A 22,728-nucleotide genomic window follows, 5' to 3' on the forward strand; every position below is an offset into this window, starting at 1 on the left:
TCAATTGTTGTTCTATTTATTTTAGGAATGCATTTTATAAGCAATTTGATCTTCACACTCAATTTGGTCAACTTGTCATTTACTAATTAGTCACCTACTCACCTCCTCTTTCCTTGGTCGTTGTGCCAAAAACAAAAGACAACAATTGACCTGGTTTGAGTACATGACATGACAATAACTAGCTAGCAACTACGACTCTACGAGTACAAATTTGAAAAAGTCTCAATCAAAAAGGAAAAAAAAAAGTAAACAAGTTTTTTAAACAAGAGGAATATATACTATTCACAGTTCACACTTGATGGATTTTTTTTTTTTGATAAAGTAAGAAAAATTAGGTTGATCCTCTAGGGTAGACCAACCTATCTCATTCTTTCGAATGAGTGAGGTAAGTTGAAGCCACCAGCTTTCAATATGGACTATGTTATAAGCACTTTTGTTATAAGTAAAAGAGTCAATTAATAATTACTCCTTTTTATATAGCAGTTTTCTAAAATAACTACTTTTTGTAATTTTTTTTAAATTACTACCATAACTTTCACTTAGGTCAAAAATTGCACCTAACTTCACTTTTCGGTGAAAACTTGTTCAAACCAACGAAATTACCCTTTATCCAATATTAAGACATTCCCTCACTTTTACTCTTCATTTTATTCCTAACTTACCCAATTCATCCTTTTTACCCCAAAATTTAACCTAAATTACACCTACAATAGGATGAAGACTAATGCTCTTCACAAAACAAACGTAATTATGAAAGAATGCTAGAGAAATTGCAAATTACAAAAGAAAGATGCGTCAATAATTACTCTACCTTAATTGGGGAGGTAATAAGAAGAGAGAAGAATTGAAATGAATTGAAGGAGATGTATAATGTAGAGAGAAAATATTTGAAGATCTTAAGTATACAACAACATAAGTAAGGGCATTTTTGTTATAAAATTTGGCCCGTTATAATAAACTAGTAGACCAAATAGAACGGCCAAAGAAAGAACATATTCGTGTTTTCCCTTAGAACGGCTTTCAACAGCTTTTGTATCCCTTTTTCCGCGTAGTGAATGTCAGGGGCGGAGCCAGGAATCGTAAGTATCTAGGGCTAAAAATTGAAACTGCAAGAATTGATATTTCGTGTACAAATTATAACTAATCTCGTATATTAGCATCGAAAAAATATAAGTGGAAAGTGCGCAAACCCCTTACTATTCCATCGACAGTTGACACTAAAGTCTAAATTCAAATTTAGTACTCCCTCCTATTCTAGATAAACCTCCCTATTCATGGGGGGCACTAGAATTAAGGAGAGGGATTAAAATAAGGTAAAATATTGTAGTGGAGTTTGGTAATTGGAGAGAGGTAAGGTATTGTGGGGTATTATTGTGGGTGAGATGGTTAAAATAAGTATTGTTGTGGGGTAAGTTGATTAAAATAAGTATTGTTGTGGGGTGAAGTGGGGTATTGTTGAGGGGTAAGGTGATTAAAATAAGTATAAAACTTTACTAAATAAGGAAATAGGGAAGGTATTGTGAATAGATGAAAAAGGAAAGAGGGAAGTTTATGTAGAATAGGAGGGAGTATATAATAATTCATCGTTTTCAACATTAAAAGGACAAAAAAAAGGTATGGCTAAACTATGTATAAATAAATCTAATTGAAAGAATGTCTCATTTTAAAAAAAATTATCATAATCAATGCTAAGGGTGTGAAGAAAAATATAAATATAGAGTGAAACATACATTCAATATTTATTTGCGTATTCGAATAATAGAGTGTAGATTTTTTGCTCAAAAGAAAAGAAAAATAATACTTCCGTAGTATGAATCTTTAAAACATGTACATAAAAGTTTTAAAAAAACCCAAAAGAAAAGTAATGAAAAAAAAAAGGTGGAATTGATAATAGCAATTGATTTAAAAAATATTAAAAGAGGTGCTATTAATAGTAGGGCTAGTTAAAAAAGCAATCAAAAAGTTATGCCAATTAGAATTGAACCCAGGGGCAACTCACAATTTCGAACAATCCCTAGGTACACTCCCATCAACCACTCCACCACAAGCTTTTGCTAATATAGTACATGGGTTACAAAAGTTATATTCTCGAAAAGCTTCTCGGGCTATAGCCCGAGTAGCCAAGGCCCAGATCCGCCCCTAGTAGTGATTAAACAAATAAATAAAATCATCCATGTTAAACATATCATACCCACTACATTCCACGGCCTAAATTCCAACAAACATTAAGTCATAACACGGAGGTTGTGATGAGTAGTAACTATGAGTATTAGTAAGTTATGCAGCTCACGTTTCAGAAATCAAATTATCAACAATTTAAATATGCAAATAAGGACCCTAATTGGACAACAAAGTCATCAAATTAGCCAAATCAAAACAACTTTATTATATATTTACATAATCGATTATATACTATACATTATTTGAAGATCATAATGCGTAGGATGACGCGCAACAACTACTCTTCCCTCTTTGTCATGCTACCAATTCTTTTACTTGCAATTGCTATTACTTCAGGTTTGTTTTAATTATTACTCTTATTTGTTACAATAAATCTCGTCGATCTTTTAAGCTTCTCTTTCCGTCTCAATCATTTGATTATACTCATATTCATTATGATGAATATTTTAACTAAATGTAAATAGATGATTGGGATGGAACAGTGGTGGAGCGAGGGCTGAAAATTGAAAAATCAGAAGTTTTTAGTTAAATCTTTGAACTTTTTTCAAATTTACCTTTTGAAATTACTCGTTCTGGCCTTGTTGAAGTTTTTCGCCTCCCCTGACGGGGAATCTTGGCTCCGCCAGTGGGACGGAAGGTGTACAACTTCCTACAACCCCCCCATTTGCATGGTGCATATGATGCTTGCATGCATAACTTGGTCATGTTACAAAATGCAAATATGAAATACCTACATGGTCGTACATCATACTCCTCCATTATTCCACTTTTATTTTTCCTCTTTTATCCAAAATTTATTTCAAATTAATTGTCCTCTTAGTGAGTTTCGTCATGTAAACGAATGTTTGTTTACATAAATATACAGGTATTATTTAGGAGTTTCGATTATTGTTTAATCGTTGGTTATCGTTTATGAAACTCAGTTCCAACGAAGGCGAATGGCTATTACCAAGACCCCTCATCATCGTCATATTCTTACCCGAAAAACCCGGTGGAAGCTCCTAAGTCGTTAACATGTCAAAGTTTTGGCAATGTTTGTGCTGCCGAAGCTGACGGCTACAAGTGTTGCGACGGACTAGCCTGCGAACCTAAGACTGTTGGCGGTTCTATTTGTTTACCCCCTTTAGGTACGGCTATAAATCACCCTATGCTGTTTTAATCTCTATCTTTTACTCTATTATGTTGTTTACTCCGTACCCATAATAGACCTGTCGATTCGGTTTCAGATCGGGTTAAACCGGTTCGGTTTAAATCGGGTTGACCTTAGTTTCGGTTTCAATTTGATTTTGATCGGGTTCAATTCATTTAGCCACTTTAAATCCGTTTGTACTATTTCAAATTGAGTACGGTTTGGATCAGGTCATCAATTTCAGTTCATAATTTAAAAATTAGCTTAATGTATCTTATACTTTGCAATTTGAATGTAATTATTCATAATTACATTAATAAATAAAGAATCAATTCAATGAAAAAACCTAAAATATGTGTTATTTATGAGATAATAAATACTTTTGGTTTAGGTCAATCGGCTAGGTTCTTATCTGTTCAGATAAATTTAGGTTCGGGTATCATTCAATTATAATTGAATTGTTTGATTAAGTTTCGGTTCGGTTCGGATTGAATTTGTTTTCGGGTACTATTCGGGTCACTCATATCAGGTGTTCGATCGGATTACTTATTTAACACTCGTCTAAGGCCATGTGTAGCCACGAGCAGGGGAACTGAACTTCCAGTTTTGGTCATCAAATTTAAAAGCTATATTAATGGAATTCCATACAAACCTTGATATATAACACACGTGTACCTTTATATTTGGGGCCTCATTTTTTCCGGAGCACAGGGCCCATTTATTTTAAGACGCCCCTGATTTAACATATATTCATGGGTGATTGTTCAGGATTTACAGTTCCGAATACGAGTGGACAATATCCTGGATGTCAAACCATCGCGAAAATATGCATAGAATATGGACAATATGGTTGTTGCGGAGATTTAAGTTGTGTGCCAAGTTACCCGGTGAATCCCATTGGCCTTGGAATATGCTTACCAATGGGAGGAAAGAAAGGATCCACTTCTAACCAATGTCAAAAAGAGCATCAACTATGTGAACCTTACGGTGCATATGATGGTTGTTGCCCGGAACTCAGATGCGTTGACCTTCGAACAATTTCTTCGCCACCTTTTCTTCCGGTTGATATGAAAACGCTTCCACCGGGTATTGGCTTATGTGTCCCCCTCAAACCTTAACGATGCTACCGTCGGTTATTGCAATGATGTGTTTTTTGTTCTGCTTTGTCCAAGCTACATATGGTTTTTATTAGAATAGAGATTCGAAAAAGATTGATCATTCGTATTGTTTCTATTATGTTCTTGTGTTCGTTCGTTCGCATCAATCAATCGATTCTATTTATAAATAGTCAGTCCTACGATAGTATGGAACTATGGATACAAGTCTTTTGTAAGCACGTGATTTATTGTATTTCCTGATCCAATCGGTCGCCAACTCCACTTTCCTAATCCTATTACACCTTTCAAGTTGGCACCTAAGGTTACGAACGCCCAACTTGGGAAGAAAATCGGCGCACTGTCATGTTGAAATAATTGTTGTATCATGTCGAAGTCGTTGTTTGAAGTCAGAGGCAGTCGAGGTCGATATCGATCTTCGTGTCTTTTAGGGTGGAATAGAGACCCAACTCTCCTAGCAATTAAATTTGTTGGACCGGACTTGACCATAGGACCCCGAGACCAGACGTATTGAAACTAAGAAATAAAGATCGAACCAACAAGCCTAGGACCGCACTCAAATTTACCCTTAAAAACCGGTCCAAGACCAAACCCAAACTTGCTGGACCGGACGTGCACATTCGATTCCAATCAGTGGCGCATCTTTGAGTAAATAACAAGTACTAATAACGGGAGCCACTGTAATATAAAAAAAAAACTGGGACTGAATTCCCTCCCGACATATTAAGATTTTCCACTGGTTCCAATTCTAGTTCCGAGTTTTCTAACATGATGACAAAGTAATACTCCGTATGCCCAAACGAGTTGAATCTATCTTGAAATTATGAATAGAGGATCAATTTATTAGTCGCAAATTGCACTCACCTATCACTATCATTCCAGCCGAGACTCCAAAGTCAAATAGTCAATGCATCGAGCCAGCACATCTATACGTGAATTCATACATGACATGGAAGCAACTAGTAGAAATTAGCTAACTACAAATATTGGAATACAAATTTTTATTTAAGATGGGTATATTCGTCAAGTTTAAGACGGACCAAATATACTCATGTAACAGGGATAAGACAAAACCCGAATACATCAGGGAAAAACAAAAGATTTGTCCTATATACTCATATGAAATAATATTAACGTAACACATTTTATTATTAAGACATATACATCCGTGTAGGAAAGACTAGTTCAAAATTTTAAAACTAATTAAGAGATTTTAAAGACACCTTAAGCCCACACATATAAAAAAGGAAAAATGAGACAGCGTCACCGGGTATTACTTAAATTCAGTAACACCCGGGATAAAATCTCTTAATTAGTTAAAATCTCTTAATAAAATCTCTTAATAAAATCTCTTAACTTATAGCACATAGCTAACATTACTAGTGTTTTTTTTTTCTATTTTCAATCACGAACAAAAACACTATATACAATAAAAAAAAAGACCATAAATGGAAAAACCAATTATCAAATAACCAAACCAAATTAAGCAATTACATAACAAAATATATAGTTGTATAATAGATGATTATCCATTTTATACATCTTATCTAAGGAATATGAGTCTCATCAATTACTCTGCCCTAGCTTTCATGCTAGCATTTCTTTTACTTTCTGCATCAGGTTTGCACCCCTTCTCTATAGTGTCCAAATTCTCTCCATTACCTATTCATTTCCTATTAATCTACATAGTATAAAAGCCAAGTTTTTTCAAGGCTTCCTATTGGCCGATGAGTTATATAAATTTGGCTGCATATGGGTCCCCCCATGTTCTATATACCATTTAATTACTCTCTCCCCTCTCATCTACTCAATTCTTATTCTGATTAATTATATTCATATGTCGATTTTTAATTATTTAAATCTTAATTCTTACATTCTTAATTCTTAAATTCAGTAATTAGTGTAACTATTAGAGATTTTATTCACAGATTAATGATTAATATCGACCCGTGCATTTTTTTGTGCACGGGTTTAACACTAGTGGCCGGGATTTCAGGGTACAGTCATTAATATGTGCCCGATTTCATTTTGTACTTTAATTATTGTCGTTTAACATGATTCTTGAATACTAATTCCTTCTATAAATTTTAATATGAATTCGTATTAATTATCAATAATAGAAGAAAGAAATCGACGGGATATTAGTAGTACTCTTGATGATGAGGTTTTTAATAGTCTCGAATTATCTTTTTTTTTGGTGTAAAAGGAGCCCTAAGGGCGATTTTAACTCTGACGGGGTTTAAACCAGGTCATGAGTAGTTGAATTACCATCTCTCATGATTTTACCAACTAATAAGCTAGTTGACATCTACAATTGATCTATTTTCTTGAATGAGTAAATATCAACATTTTTCTTTGACGTAAGATAACAATAATAAATGTTAATACAACAAGCCTCCCATAAGACGTTCCTATGATTTTAATTAGTAAACAAAAATGATGTTCAACAGTACTTCCTACAAAATCTAATCTGATTATAATAAAGATTATTCATATCGGTCAATTTTATTACTCGTATGATTTTAATTTTATGACCGTATAAATGATAGATTGATAGATATTATGTAACCATATTGATGAATGTCGTATATATGTCTAATGTATATTTTGAGGGTGGTTATTGTCTATGAACCTAATACAGATCTATCGTCAGCAAACGGTTATTACCAAAACCCGTCAGATCCGTATCCAAAAGCTTCGATGGAAGCTCCAACCGGGTCGAATATAACATGTCAAGAATTTGGTCAAGTTGTCCATCCGAAGGTGTTTACAAATGTTGTGACAAATCACTCTGCAGAGCTGATACTCTTAGCGTATTAGTTTGTTTGCCACCTTTAGGTATTTAACTATGCCTCATATTTTGCTTTTTTATTTTGATTATCCATATAACCAGTTACCAGGAGTGTTAGCAGGGAGCCAGGGACGTTCGCTCCCTGAACAATGAAAAAAAAATTCAAGTTTTATAGTTGAAATTTTTGTTTTTTTTTGAAGTTAGCTCTATTTACTTTCAAATCCTGGTTCCTTCACTGATTTTTTTTTTTTTGAAGTATTGTACTTGATTAGTTTTTAAGACATTGTTTTCTAGATTAAACATTATTTCGGCTTATAAATTACACTCACTCCTCTCTTTTAGTGTGACTCGACTCATATTGTGTCATATTTCACATTTACAGTTCTAGATAAGAATGGTGAGCCATCCGACGATCCAAATTGTCGAGAATTAAGGAAATCATGCATACCATATGGAGTATACAATTGTTATGAAGGATTAAGCTGCGTGGGCACCAACGGTTTGGGAGTATGCGTACCAACGGTAGGAGAGAAAGCGCCAACAAATGTCGACGAGTGTCAAAAAGAAAATCATGTGTGTGAACCTTACAATCAATATAATTGTTGTCCGGAATTCAAGTGTGTCAACCCTCGAACACTTCATTTTCCTTATTTTGTTCCGATTGATCCAACAAAGGTTCCTCCCGGTGCTGGCGTATTTGTTAGGAAATAGATTACATATAATTTCGAAACTATATAACGTATGATATGCACCCTTTCACCAATTGACGAAGATATCATTTTGTTAAATCATTTTTTCCGGTTATTTTCCTTTTCAGGATTTCGATGGTTAGCTAATGTTGTACATAGTCATGCTAAACGAATGAAGTCGTTTAACTAGTAAGGTCAAATAGGGACAATATATATAAGATGATCACATTTTTAAAAATTTAAAAATGAATGTACTCCATATCATTTACATTATAAATTTAACTCTGTAAAAAACCCGTTAAACAGCGAAGCAAGAGGTAAAAACTAAAAATTACCTACGTTGATGCTATTTTAGGCCTTTAATTGCCTTATTTGGTTTTATGTCAAGCTGCAACATTTTTTGGAAGGGAAAGAGGGACAAAAAATTGTCCAAAATTTTAAAATAAAATAAAAACTTACTACGAAGTTCCTCTTTTTCCTTTCAAAATTCACAAAAATTAAGATCATTTTATGGGTTTTTAATAACCCCGCGTTGCTCCTTTGTTAACAACATTATAACGAATTTGGGCGAATTTTGTTCCTAGAAGAAAAATAACAGTCTAGCTAGATAAGAACATATTGTTTGTGATTGGCAATAGGAGGGCAACGATGGGTTTGTTTCAATGTTGTTCACAACGGGAAGACGATATTGAGGACGTGCTTAATCGGTCTGGTAGACGGCCGAAACCTTCATTAAGGGCATCTTTAAGGGCTAGCATTAAGCAATTGTTGTTAACCAAATCCAAGATTACTTTTGCTAATATTTCATTTAAATCAGGTGACAATTACTTTCTTTGCCATCTTAAATACTTTCTCTGTTCCAATCATTTGTTTACGTTTGATTAAAATCCGTCACAAAGAATCATCTTAGGATAAATATGTTAGAAAACTATCGTTTTACTAAAAAATGATGATTCTTACAACAATTCAGATAGCAGCAAGCATCGATACATTCACGACGAGATTGCTAAATTCGGGAAGGGAGCGATTAACGTGAAGGTTTTCTCGTACAAAGAGTTATGTGAAGCAACCAACAATTTTACGAATGACAATTTAATTGGTGAAGGTGGTTTCGGAAGGGTTTACAAGGGATCAATTGATGATCCAAAGCAGGTTAAATTAGCATTCATTTGTCTTTTAGTCTTTCGACATGATCAGGCCTGAATCATATCGATGTTGTGTATGATGCAGGTTGTCGCGGTAAAGCAGCTAGACAGGAACGGGTTGCAGGGAAATCGAGAGTTCCTTGTCGAAGTTTTGATGTTGAGTCTTCTTAAAGATGGTAACCTTGTGAGTTTAGTTGGTTATTGTGCTGAAGGCTCTCATCGGCTTTTGGTTTACGAGTTCATGGCCAATGGATCTCTTGAGGATCATCTTCTCGGTAACTCTCAAAATTTCACAAGCTTTATAATGCAGGAAAATTTTTGTAAGACGATCATATGATAATAATTGTATAGACACGTAAAATTTATACAAGTGCCACGTCAAATGTCAAAGTCAAAATGTTGACCTGTTAAATACTTGGTGTATTTATTTTACAGATCGCAAATTTGTGTATACCATAATCACGAGACGATCTCATATGACATTGCATCATAAACAATGATATCTCCTCTAATTTGTCCCTTTGGTTATAGATTTAAAACCCGAGAAAAAACCTTTGGACTGGACAACGAGAATGAAAATAGCAGAGGGAGCAGCGAGAGGTCTCGAGTACCTCCATGAAACCGCGGATCCACCAGTAATATACAGGGACTTTAAAGCATCGAACATCTTGTTAGACGAGGAGTTCAAACCGAAGCTCTCAGATTTTGGGTTGGCTAAGATCGGTCCAACAGGAGAAGCGACCTATGTTTCTACAAGAGTGATGGGAACGTATGGTTATTGCGCACCTGAGTACGCTTTAACTGGCCAACTCACAACAAAGTCTGACGTTTACAGCTTTGGAGTCGTCTTCCTAGAGATCATCACGGGGAGGAGAGTTATCGACACCAGCAAGCCTAATGAGGAGCAGAATCTAGTTGAATGGGTAAAGCCTGACTTGTTTGCATTCTTTTTTAATCGGTTTTCATTGCAATTACGACTTTACGAGCAATTAGTCTCATTATAGACGGATATATCAATCTAAAGTGAAAAACTGGTCAAATATGCTTAAAGTGGTGACATTTTTGGGTCCCACCATGCAACTTGTTGCTTGTCTTATGCTTAAAGTGGGTGCAGGCACAACCATTGTTTCGAGACAAAAGTAAGTTCCAATTAATGGCCGATCCATCGCTCGATGGCGAGTTCCCGACCAAAGGACTCTACCAAGCCTTAGGAATAGCGGCGATGTGCCTTCAAGAAGAGGCTGCTACGCGTCCTTTGATTAGTGATGTTGTTATCGCCTTAGAGTATCTAGCTTCCAAGGATCCTAAGGCGGACAACGGTGAAATTGACGATGATGATGATGATGAAGAGGAGAAACAAAGTGCAAGCGAGTTGTCAACACCAGGTAGGACAGACAGAGATCAGGCGGAAACAAACAACGAGAAAGAACATACAGGAAGCTGACCATAGAGGAGCATGGCCTAGATGTTCAAAGCCTTTCACCCTAGGGTAAATCTGTATAGCAATTTCGTCTATCGAACCACTGAAATCATGGGAGGGGAGCTCCCAGGTCTGCATTTGTAGGGATTTGTGGACATGGGAAGTGGATCGACTCGAGAGTTCTCTTTGCCATTGGAGCTAAACTTGTAGAAATCATTGTAAAAAGTCATGTTTAGTTGTAGAATCAAATCATACAATATCAGAATAAGTAAAAATTCGGTAGTAGTGTTTGAAGAAATTGATCGTAAAATTAACATAATACGGTGTATTTTTGTATCAATAAGAATCAAAACGACGACATCTTTAGACGATTTTAACAACAACAAATATTAATTAACATTATCATACATAAATTAACAACCACCAATAACGGAAACCAAACTAGAAAGGCGGGAGCGAACTGATATCAAGATTAGGAACCCCAGCTAAACGCGTCAAGCTCGATTGCATTTGTATACACAAATTTTGTGATCTGTAAAATAAATGACAAACACAAAAATGGTAACAAAATAATTTTATTAGATTTAAATGTTTCGAGTACAATCTCTAATTTGATCCGCTGATTCGATCTCCACTACACTTGAATGACGATGGTTTAAGGAAGGTCGCGATGACTTTAATTCTCCTTTGACGGGATGTTGTTTTCTTCACCTTTGACTGCACGATTTCGAGTGCTTGACGTCGAGATTTGAAGAGATGAACGATTTGATGGAGGGTCGCTTGACTTGATCTCCGTAGGCGATTTAATTTGATGGAGGGTCGTTGGACTTGGTCTCCTTTGATGATTTGACTCCTTGGTGATGACGATGATGGCACGAGATTTGAAGTGCTTCGATGTCGATCTTTGGAACAATGCTTTGATCTTCTTTCTTGATGGAACTTAGAAGGATTTGATTTGTAGAGAGAATGATTTTTCTAGTCTTCTCCTTTTCTCCTCTATTTTTTCCATCCTTGTAAAAATGAGGAGGGACGTCGTATTTATAGGGAAGAGCCTCTTAAACCCTAAACTTAGGTGGGTTTGGACTTGGTAGTCATTTCGGCCCATTTTAGTGAATTTGACCCATTTCTCGGGTTTTGTCACCTTAATGAATCGGACTCGGCTAAATTTAATTAAAATGGACTACTTTAATTAAATTTCATCGAAATTAATTTGTTCCGGGTGTAATTTCGGAGCAGTGTTATGACCACGTAAGCTTTGTTGAATGATGACTTTGCTTGACTCTTCCTTTCAGCCTCTCCTGAAACAATGAACAAACTGAGGGCTCGGCTTGGTACCGAGCGTACTCACTCCGACGCTCAAGTCAGTAAACTTAAAGGGATTAAGTTGTGTGTTACTTGGCCAAGTATATTGTAGAGAGATAAGGGAGTTTATACCAGATTGTGAGATGTTTAGGTTATATTTCGGATCCTTTTCTCAATGAGAGAAGTGGAGTATTTATAGACTTTAACCTTTTGTCACGTAGTGGCCAAGTGGCAGAGCAGATGGAAAAGACTGTTCTACCCTCGGCCGAGGGACCCATGGCAGGCCGGCTGGCCTAGTTGACTCCATGCCGAGGGGTCTTGGATATGAGTACGCGAATATGTCTCCCGGCTGGCTGGTTGCCTAGCCGAGACCCAAGTGACAGGCCGGCAAGCTTCGTCGGCTAGGCCGTCCTTCTTGTTGACTTGTTGTCTTTTAGCTTTGACCAAGGTCAGTATGTTGACTCGGTCAGCGGGTGCAGAATATGCCCCATCATAATTAATAATTTTTATACCAAGTATTTGACGGGTCAACATTTTGACTTTGACTCGGTCAGCGGGTGCAGAATATGTCCCTTATTGTATTCACATTGTTTCTTGAGTTATTAGCTCCATAGTTTGCACAAAAAACGACCCGCAATATCGCCGTCCACTAACAATTTCGGGTATGATCATGATTGAAGTCAAAGGCTTACTAGAGGATATTTACCGGGTTTCTCGTAATTTTCATTGTCTGTTTTTCCACAACATACATCTAACCTTAGTTGAGTTACTTCATTCTCATTCTATGTTGAATAGAGTTTCAACACTGGAGACGTTCTCTAACAGTAACTATTTGCAGAAAGTGGACAGAGGAATGAGGCAGTAGAAATTTTACCTTGGCAGCCATAAGGAAGATAAGGATTGCCTATATAATCGCCTTTGCACTGACAGACATAACCTTCTGCTTCGCCACCATTGTTCGACTTCTTGTAAATACATGTGGAATTGGAGTAGCTAGGCGAGTTCACAGGCAAATCCTTGACTGTCCATTCGAGTACAGCCGGGACACGACAGTTTACCAGTGAAAGTTTAGGATCGATAACTTGGTTAGAAATCCGGTCTTTGTCAACTAAAATCGTCGTAGTTGGAATTGAACAACTCATAGATGTATTAACAAAAAATTCCAACCAAAAATAATCGAGAGGAAATGGCAATGTGGTTTGGCAACACCCTACTCCGTAGCAATGCTTACTTTTAAATTGTTAGTTTACGGCGATATTGCGGGTCGTTTTTTGTGCAAACTATGGAGCTAATAACTCAAGCAACAATGTGAATACAATAAGGGAAGTGAGAAGAAGATAATGGTAGTCTTATTTCATCATTTGGTAGTCGGAGTAAGGAGAACGGAGACGACGAAGGTAGCTTGTCAAGAACCGGAACATGAGAAGAACATGTCGCTGTCCCGGACAGCGACTAGCTTTAATTTTCAGAAAAAAAAAGAAAAATTAAGAAATGATGACGTGGACCCATTTTTGGTAAATACTTTGAAACCCGCCCTATTTTGTTAAATAGTTTGGAATTCAACCCCATTTAAGCAAAAACTTCCTTTTATTTTATAAAATGTACTCCCTCCATTCAACTCCACTTTACATGTATTCCATTTCCGTCCATTCAACTCCACTTTACAGGTTTCCTTATTTGGCTAAAAAAATGACAATTATATCCTTATTGAAAATCTTTATTTACAAAAAATGTCACCGAAACCCCACACTAACTCACCATAAAACCCCACCTTTATGTTTTTTTAATATTTTTAACCTCTTCTTTCTCTTTCACCATGTACTTTTAATACTTTTTTTAATCCGCTCCTTAATATCCGTGTAAAACCAAAGTTGCAAAGTGGAGTTGAATGGAGGGAGTACTACGTTTTTCCTATCACACGTGTTAAAGTTTAAATATGCGGACCGCTACGCAAAACAATAACTAGGGCTCATAGGCACCCCGCTACGCGAACCCACCCACTAATAGCACACCACCACTCCGTCACTATCCCCGCACCTAACCCGAAGGACGACCTGAGTTTTGACATTTCCCCGCCATTGATGAAACTCTGACCACCACCACACCCATACCACCATAAAACACCACTAAACCACCATCTCACGCCCTTCTCTATCCACGTAACCACCACCCCTCGCTCCATCCACCGACGACAATACCCCACCGTTCGACCTCCACTTCCTCCCTACCCATCGGCACCATTTTTAGCCGCACCTTATGCATAAGCTTCAACCCATAATAAAATAGGAGCACGGAGTAGACGAATTCAACCCCTTAATCAATCAAAGAGGAGTAAAAGGAGCTAACGTAACCCAAAGTTTACACAAATAAAATTTGCAAAGTTTAATACCAGATTTATAAAGCAACAAGTCAAACTTTTAGCACATCTAGGGTTCATGTTTTAATATATACGGAGTAACTCGTAATCTCAGAGAAATTAAGGAAAACCAGACGAACAACTAAAGACAAGAAGACATAACTCACACCATTGAAATAAACAAACAAAAACTACGCATGCGGATGCGGATGATCACCAAACTATTCAGCACCGATCAATGTCATTGCTCAAAATAACAGGCCCGGAAGAACCAGATCTTCCTCACTGTAAAGGAAATAAAATTTTCCTCCAGTCGGGTTCTGTAACACTTGAAGAAGAAAGAGTCCAGAAATATAGCTTGTTTAAAATACACACATAGTTAAAGGTATAAAACAAAGTGTTAAATTCAACAACGGGCTTGGGCCGCACCCAAACGGAGGAGAAAGAGTCCACAACTTTAGGCCCAAGAGGGTTCCACTCTAAAACCAATTGGCAGTAGAGGGAGTAGCCCCTCCTTGCCTTATAAAGTGGTAATTCTTCTCCTCTTTTATCAATGTGGGACAACCCTCACACGTGGGACTTTGGGTTTCTTCACACAAAGCAACTTACGATCATAATAATCCAATGTTCCATTGTAGCATGTGGAATATAGTGCAGCAGGTGCGCTGCATTGAACACGATATCTGCTCTTAAATTCTGAAATGAGTCTTTCTATAGGTCCACTACCATCACTTATGAAATGTCCAATCCCATGGGGATCTATGAAATCTGAACCATGGGGATCTACGACTCCATTGCCCAGAATGATCAAGTTATCTTCAGTGGCTGCGTACAAAAGTCGTCGGAGCCTGCGGCTCACCCAACCCTTATAGGGTAATACCCAACATGATATACTCCTCTTACTCAAGGCAATATTAATCTGCTCCTGGAACAAATCCATGTTCGAGTTTTTACCACTAGAATGGCAATACACTACCACAATCTCAAATTCAATGTTATTAGCTTTACAGACTTCATACAACTTATGAAGCATAGGTATGGAATCCCCACTTGAGCACAAATACACACCCACGAGCTTTTTTTCAAGTTGTTCGATAGACTTATAATTATCATTCGCATCTCCCGGGTTCTTGGCAAGAACGTTCTTGGCAAGAACGTATGCGGATGAGCAGCCAAACAGTGTCTCAAGGGACTGAACATTCCATGATATTTCAAGTTCTTTATCCCTTTTTTTCCACAAGTCCTCTTGAGTGAAGGGAAATGTGTCTAACCCATACGCTTCCATATGAGATATGCTTTTGCACCATATAACCCTCTTGTCCCTAAGAAATAGACCTTGCGGACTTGTTGAAAAGCCGAGCGAATAGCATATAGCGTCGCGAGAGCTCGAGTCCCAGAAGGGAACCACAAGGCATGACGGAGGAAAGCCAGACAACATGTGTTTGAAGCTTGACCGATCAGTTTCAAAATCCCTAATCATCTTAGGGACCAAGACCATCTCAAAATTATCACCGAGCTTATCTTTCAACTCATACCAGATGTCCGAAATACCTCTATATACCAATGTCAAATCGCTTTCGAAATAAATGGGGCAGGAAAGGCAACAAATCATAACCCATTTTTTATCCCTAAGACGCTCAACTTCAAATAAAGTACTACAATTATCATTGCGAATCAGGTACTGTCTGTTATCAGCTGAGAGGAAGGAAACGACGTCAAAATTACTAGTGTCGATTTTGGCAACTTTTTCATGGATCGCCTTTGGGTATTGCACATCCTTGTTTCTCACAAAAATAAACTCAGTTTTGGACGCTAAATATTGGTATGGCTCATCCTTATCAGCACAATCATAAAAGTCGTGCTTTTCTGATTGTTTCATTTCCCCACGAACTGGAAGACCAGGAAAGTAGTACTCTTTTCCTAGCAAAGGAAGAACTGCATGGTCCTGATTAATGAATTCGATATACGACTTCTTAAGATTATTTGCATCAGCATACGGCACCTTACGCCCTGCATAATAATTAAATTAAGTTGTTAAAATAACAAGCCTGAGAACAAACGACAAGACGGAAAAAATTGTCATGTCAAATCAAATCGCCCTATATTACGTGGCCGTTTCCCCATATTGACGTGTCAAGGCTAGCTGCCCATTGAGAACAAAATCTGATGACAAAAAAAAAAAAAAAAAGCCTCCCAAGGGTACATACTACATAGTGTTCCTGAGAGACTAAGACTCTACTGCCCATCAAAACATGTTGTGATTATGTATCTGAGAAACTGAGACACTGATGAAAGGAAGTTTACCGGAAAGAACAGTTAAAGACATACGGACTATAAGTGAACCATTAAAATTAAAATTTAAATAAGCGATAAAATAAAAGACACTATTATGGAGGTGGTAGATTACCAGCTAATTCTGCACTCATTTCATTGTGCAGATTATTGCACAAGGGAAAATCAGGGCAGGAAGAACATACAAGCCGTAGAGGAAGTAGAGAAGAAATGCGGCCATCTTTCCCGAAAGCAATAATAGTACTACATTTGTCACCCTTCCCGAAAATTGTCCTTGTCATATAATCAGAGTGAATAGGGTCGGCAGGGAATACAAACCATGGGATTTCACAAGAAGTTCCAATAGACGACATATCTAAGCCAACAAAGACCATATCAAGATTAGTATCGAGTGCCTTCATTTGACAATAAGAGAAATGTCTATCGAAACAATTGTGTGAGTGGTCCTCTGCACAATGAAGATAGAGAAAAACAGTTTTGCCTTGAAGCGCTGCGATAGGAACCCATCGAATACACCTATAATACACGAGAACATAATCTCGTGAGCTGCTAGGAAACAACGACTCGAGGGTTACTTCCCTAAGCCTCTCCACTTCCCTATTAGCCAGGAGCTCTCTAAAGAAGGGGTATGCACTTGCACCGTGGTGGCGTATGACTGCTTCGCCATGAAATTCCACATACTTAGATTTGGGATCTATGATTATCAACCGATCATCCGCATCTTGGTGAGAGAGCCGCGAGAGCCTTCTGCTTACCCAGTTAATGAAGGGGAACACCCACCAGGATATATTTCGTCCTTTCAAAGTAGAATTGATACGGTCTTGGAACAATTGAGGGTCGTCGTCAAAGCAATTGAAAGGCATGTACACAAGGATAATCTCAAACTCTAGGCCCAATTCACAGCAATTTTTATGAACATTATCGAGTGTAGGTATCAAATTTCCCGTTAGGCACAGGTACAAACCAACACACTTATCCTGAAGATCAGAAATTGTCGCTTTTTCTGTGTCGCCTCCTGGATACTTACGGAGAAATGTAGAAACGCTAGGAAAAGTGAAGGGCGAGTAGCACAAAAATTCGGCAAGGCAATTGCCGGACACTGTGCTTTTGTCGGACTGGGAAATCCACGAGAGCCGCTCAGAAGTAAAGGGAAAGGCGTCAACTCCATATTTTAAAAAAAAGTGAAGAGGTTTGTGCCACTCAACCATTTGGGCTCGATTTACCAACAAACCATGGGGATAACAGGCGAGCGGCATGGTGGGTCCTAATCTACGGGTTGATTTGGGAGTTAGACAGAATGAGGGGAAACTGGAAATGAAGTCAGACAAGGCAGCATCTTTATCGTCACAGTCCGTAATATAGTCTACAAATATAATAAGTTCGAAAGCCCCAAAAGCATGCATCTCAGAAGATACAAGAGAAACGGCCCGGGAAATAGCAACAGCTTCTGACCGGAGAGGCAGACAGAAAAAACATAGCATCATCAGTTTTTGGTTCTTCAAATGATAAGTATTAATAGTTTGACTATCATTACGAACCAAAGTTGGAAAGACACCACCAGTATGATCAACTAAGAACTCTGTAAGATCGAAACGAGTTCCGCTCGATAAAAACGATGGTTGTTGTTCCTCCATGCCAGCTGCTTATTCTCAATTAAAACAAACAAAATCAAAATCAAAATCAATATCAATATCAATTTATAAATAAGGCAACCAAATTAGCTTCCACGATTCAATACACGCCCAAACCCTAGCTTTTCTTTTTCTTCTAATTTTTCCCCCTTTTTCTTTGTAGAGGTATAATATAACTTAAAATAAAGACAAGGACGCAAATCCACCTATGTAGTACTATAATTTATATAACACCCGGTCACGGGGTTGTTTTCAAAACTGAGATCCTTTTTTTTTGGACTAAAATTGTCTGAACTGAACGAAACTAAATTTAATGGATCTAAACTGAACTGAAATAAAAATTAAAATTAAAATTAAATAATAATAATAATAATAATAATAATAATAAGGGTGCGGATGTTGTTGCCTTGCTTAAGCGGATCCAGAAATTCTCGAACCCATTTCAAAACTCGTGCAAAAAAAAAAGGTTTTAAATAAAAATTATTTTCAAACCATGTAAATGCAAATATGTAAATTCAATTGGGCTAAGTTAGAGTCAAAGTTCAAACCGACTATGTCCTAGTCGGAACTCTGTCATGTTATAAACCCGCCTTCCCTTACATTTTGGGTCTTTTCAAATTCAAGTCAAGTCCTCAGGCGTCACGCCGTCATTTTGCCCCCCCTCCCCCCCCCCCCAATTCAGTTAGGATCTAAACATTTCCGACACCTTGACTCACAGACTCGAGTCGACACACCGAATTCTCCCAGTGTCACGTTCGGGTACACACACACCCAAACCTCGAGTCAAGTCTGTCCTAAACACATGTTTTAGAATCACGTTAACTTCAATCTTGTCAATAAGGTCAGCCATATAAATGTCACTCCGTCAAAGTCAACACGCGAGTCTAAATTAAAGTCAAGCACCGTGAATTTAAACACGAGAAGTCGCTCACGACATTTCAGGAATTCAAACACGAGAAGTCGCTCACGACTTGTCCCTTCCTATGTTTGTTGCTTATTGCCTTAGTATGCGTGATCCCATATGGAATCGAGTTGTAATGCGCGTCATTTCTGTCGAGTAGGAATCCAGCAAGTTCCGCCAGTCAGCAAATTCACGAAGCAGCTCAAGCCATAGTCACCGTGTCTCTCCAAGACGTTTATGCCATGGTCCTGCGAGTTCAAGCTAGAGTGGAAAATGGGATGGTGGAAAAGAACACGCCACCTAGAGAAACCTCTAGTCTAGGTCGTCCAAAGCTTACCTCTTGCAATAACTGTCGTTCTAGAAAGTCGAAGACAACCGAAAGAAAACCTGGGAGGCATCAAAGGGTGCTTTCTGATTTAGGCATGTCTTATGTCGATGCTTTGAAGAGACTCTATGCTCAAGGTAAGCTACATCCAATAGGTCAGACTCCGGATCCACCTTTAGAGAAGCAGGTGAACCTCTGGAAGGGTAACAAATACTGCCTATATCACCAAGGCAGAGGCCATGAAATTGAAGAGTGTTTTCTCTTGAAACACACCATTAAAGATATGATCGAAGAAGGCAAACTTCCAGTGCCACCTTCCGTCGGGCAATCCAAGAAGATCAACCCTCTTGGGTCTAGCAGCACTAAACATGATGAAGAATCATCCCTAGACTATTCTCATCTCCTCGCTCCTCATGATATTGAATAAATCAGTGTCCTCGAAGACGACGATATCCAAAGTGGAATGCTCATGCTTTCCAATGCCTTCAATAATAAATTTTCCAAGTGTAGATACCTCATTTCTGCACCTCCCGCAAAGCACCCGGTGATGATTGGGCCGCATGTTTGGTACGCGAAACGATTTGTGACAGTTCGTAAGTTTATCGTCAAGTGATCGCTCAAACATTCACGTCTACCTCTTAAATGTCATCTACGTGCCGACACGGTCGTTTTGACAGTAATTAGAGTACATTTGGAGTCCGGGCCTAAAACCGTCCTCATTTTAAAATGCCGAGTCGGAATATTCTGGAATGTTCCGGATGTTTCTATTCCATATTTTATAAATCTTTTACAAATCTTTTAATCTTTGGTAAACAATTTCCCTTAATATTCACACAAAATATTAAGGAAAACCAAATTATTCCGTTATTCCATAAATTAAACACGGAAATCTTTCTTCTGCAGGAGGAAACCACTTGGGAATAGACGCAGCAGGTGCTGCGCCTCTTCCAAGAGACGCAGTGTCTGCTGCGCCACTTCCTAAGTCCTTTTCTGCGTATTTTTCGTATCTTTTTCATATCTTTTCGAGATTCACTTCCAAAGTCTCTCCGAAAACCCTAATTCCGTGATTAGTATAAATAGAGACCTTCGGTCTCACATATTTCTCACGCGAGTGTCCGCCCTTCTCTTCTCCCTTTGCATTCTAGACCACGTTCTTACTTTTTGGCGTCTACGTGCTTGAACTTTCGACCACGTAAGCTCGGATCCTTCTGAGTACCAGCCTCGTTTTGCATGACCGACCAATTTGACCAACTCCACAGCAATCAACTTTAATCAATCTGTTTTAATTCCTCTTACGAGGGCACTTTCGTCTACATTCGAGTCGAGCATCACTAAACGTTAACTTAGTTCATCTCGTTTCGTCAAACATGTAAGTCTGAGGGTGTATAATCCCTATTTTATTTGTTGTTTATTTGTTGTAATCATATTGTAAGATTTATGTCGAAAATACAATTAAAACCGATTTCTAAAACCCTTTGTTTAAAACCCTTTTTACGGATTATCAGAAGACAACCGTCGAGAAAGGACGCAGCAACTGCTGCGCCTCTTCGAAGGGACGCAGTACCTGCTGCGCCTCTTCGTGAGGCTGCCGCAGTTCCTGCTTCCTTTCTTCTTCCTTCGTCCTCTGTCAATTCGCTTGTTTTTTCTTTTCTTTCGTTTATTGTTCATTGTTCATATGACGATTTAAGCATGATAATTCTAATACGTAATATATTGTTCATCATCATTTAACATATAATTTATCATTAATTCCCGACTTAAATCCCAAATAATTCATATTTGCGGGTTTTCGTCATTCAAATCAATTCGGTTTTTAGAGATTCGATTCATCCATATTGAGTCTCTGGAATTCGTCATTGATATATTTTTCATCTTTTGTTTATCGTCACCATTGTTAATTCATCATTAATTCGTGTTTAACCTAATTAGTTTATTTAATTCGTTAATTAATCTTGTATCTCGTGAATAATTCGTTTTGTCTGATTTCATCCATGTTTATCGCTTTTATGACTCATTCATATGTAAATAACCTGCTAATCACTTTCATCCGAGTAAATAATATAATCAAGCATTAAATACACCAACGGATATTAACAATTTGCAATTCCGGCTTCACAACCAGAACTGAGCCAAGGAACGGACGCAGCAACTGCTGCGCCTCTTCCAAGGGACGCAGCTCTGTTGCGCCTGTTCCTGGTTGATTTCTGTCTCTGACCTCCCGTGTTGCCTTGACCTAGTTATTAATTGCGTGTTTAATTAACTATTATTCGTATTATCACCCTAATTCCTGTTCGTTAATTCCTTTATTTATTCTTTTCCAAATTATCCGTTTTAGATGTATTTTCGACATAAATCATTAAATCCGATGTAATTATTATTTTCTTTATTGTAATTTTTATTTTATCATTGTATTTCTTTTTATTGCTTGTATGCTTTCACATGTAATTGAACTTAAATCCCGACTTTGACATTAATTGCGTGATAAATTTATTGTTCACCGACTTAGTATTAATTCTCACATGCTAGGATTAATCTAATGGATGTTGCATTGCATGCATATAATCGACAATATATCAAGTATAGACAATTTCCCTAATCATTAGTAGAGGCCGCTATCGAGGCGGGCGGGATTAGGTGTTCGATCAAAAGAGCTTCCTAATACGTACCCTCACCCCTTACTCCAGATCTCTGTGAACATCCGTGTTCATTGGCATCCACGAGAGTCATTCTAGACATAGAATGCTAAGGGTAACGAGTTCTTGGTGTTCATGTCACTACTTTGTGTCTTGACATGGTACGAGGTATTCGAACGGTTTCCAATTTCCCACAATAAATTGGTGGCGACTCCACAAATGCAAACGCTTGTTTCCCAAGTGCCCCCGTGGCCCATTGTCCACAGTTTGGCGACTCTGCTGGGGATAATACACTTACGTGTAGCCAAAAGGGTGAAACTTGAACAAGGTTAGGGAATAGTTTGTACAAGACAATTGTCGGTTTTCATAACTCGGTCTTCCTAGATCGTTTATTCGGCCTTCCTAGACCCAACCCAACCCATTCGACCAATCGTCCCGTCTAAACGATCCTAATTCTTATTTGGGCCTAAGGATGGATAGCGATTGACGTCATCCATACCATGGTACTTACTCTTGTTTGTATCAAGGACTTTCACTACTTGAGGAAATGGACTAGGAATCGGCCTTACTCTTGTTTGGTACGAGCCTCTCCACAGACTTCAGGTTTGATTGTTCGGTATGGCAACCCACCCTTTAAACCAAAACCCATTTAAATGCACTCAGCATCCCGTTATAATGCCCGTTGTAATGTTTGTACCATACGTGATCACCCTTTTCTAAACAAAACCATGACGATTTTTGTAAAATTCAAAACCCTTCTTTAACATGTAAAATTTCGAACTTGGACCTAATATTAGCGCAAAACAAGCCGAAACTCT

The 22,728-nt window shown here is 37.9% G+C and overlaps 2 protein-coding genes and 1 long non-coding RNA gene across 6 annotated transcripts; 2 read left to right on the forward strand and 1 right to left on the reverse strand.

The window, feature by feature from the left end:
- Positions 1–6,858: 6,858 nt before the first annotated feature.
- On the forward strand, positions 6,859–8,004 carry LOC141657066 (uncharacterized). The gene is made up of 2 exons (XR_012548652.1): positions 6,859–7,263; positions 7,599–8,004. It is a non-coding gene; the product is annotated as an uncharacterized LOC141657066 (long non-coding RNA).
- Positions 8,005–8,146: 142 nt separating this feature from the next.
- LOC141657065 (putative serine/threonine-protein kinase PBL23) lies at positions 8,147–10,857 on the forward strand. Of its 2 annotated transcripts, XM_074464178.1 has the most exons (6): positions 8,150–8,222; positions 8,544–8,722; positions 8,876–9,057; positions 9,136–9,325; positions 9,582–9,973; positions 10,165–10,857. In XM_074464178.1, exons 2-6 carry the CDS (start codon positions 8,554–8,556, stop codon positions 10,492–10,494), a joined length of 1,263 nt encoding a protein of 420 aa, XP_074320279.1. In that variant the 5' UTR covers positions 8,150–8,222; positions 8,544–8,553; the 3' UTR covers positions 10,495–10,857. The 2 variants fall into 2 exon arrangements, with proteins under 2 accessions (XP_074320278.1, XP_074320279.1); XM_074464177.1 differs by having other exon boundaries at positions 8,147–8,722.
- A 2,499-nt stretch (positions 10,858–13,356) lies between these two features.
- On the reverse strand, positions 13,357–18,216 carry LOC141656001 (uncharacterized). Of its 3 annotated transcripts, XM_074462972.1 has the most exons (4): positions 16,536–18,212; positions 14,805–16,138; positions 14,162–14,198; positions 13,357–13,395 (listed from the first exon to the last, which is right to left on the reverse strand). In XM_074462972.1, the coding sequence occupies exons 1-3, from the start codon at positions 18,052–18,054 to the stop codon at positions 14,190–14,192; spliced, it is 2,862 nt and encodes a 953-aa protein (XP_074319073.1). In that variant the 5' UTR covers positions 18,055–18,212; the 3' UTR covers positions 13,357–13,395; positions 14,162–14,189. The 3 variants fall into 3 exon arrangements, with proteins under 3 accessions (XP_074319073.1, XP_074319071.1, XP_074319070.1); XM_074462970.1 differs by lacking the exons at positions 13,357–13,395; positions 14,162–14,198 and adding an exon at positions 13,670–13,718 and having other exon boundaries at positions 14,807–16,138; positions 16,536–18,216; XM_074462969.1 differs by lacking the exons at positions 13,357–13,395; positions 14,162–14,198 and having other exon boundaries at positions 14,624–16,138.
- Between the last annotated feature and the right edge of the window lie 4,512 nt (positions 18,217–22,728).

This window comes from Silene latifolia, chromosome 5 (assembly GCF_048544455.1).
Source record: "Silene latifolia isolate original U9 population chromosome 5, ASM4854445v1, whole genome shotgun sequence".
Taxonomy (NCBI): Eukaryota; Viridiplantae; Streptophyta; class Magnoliopsida; order Caryophyllales; family Caryophyllaceae; genus Silene; species Silene latifolia.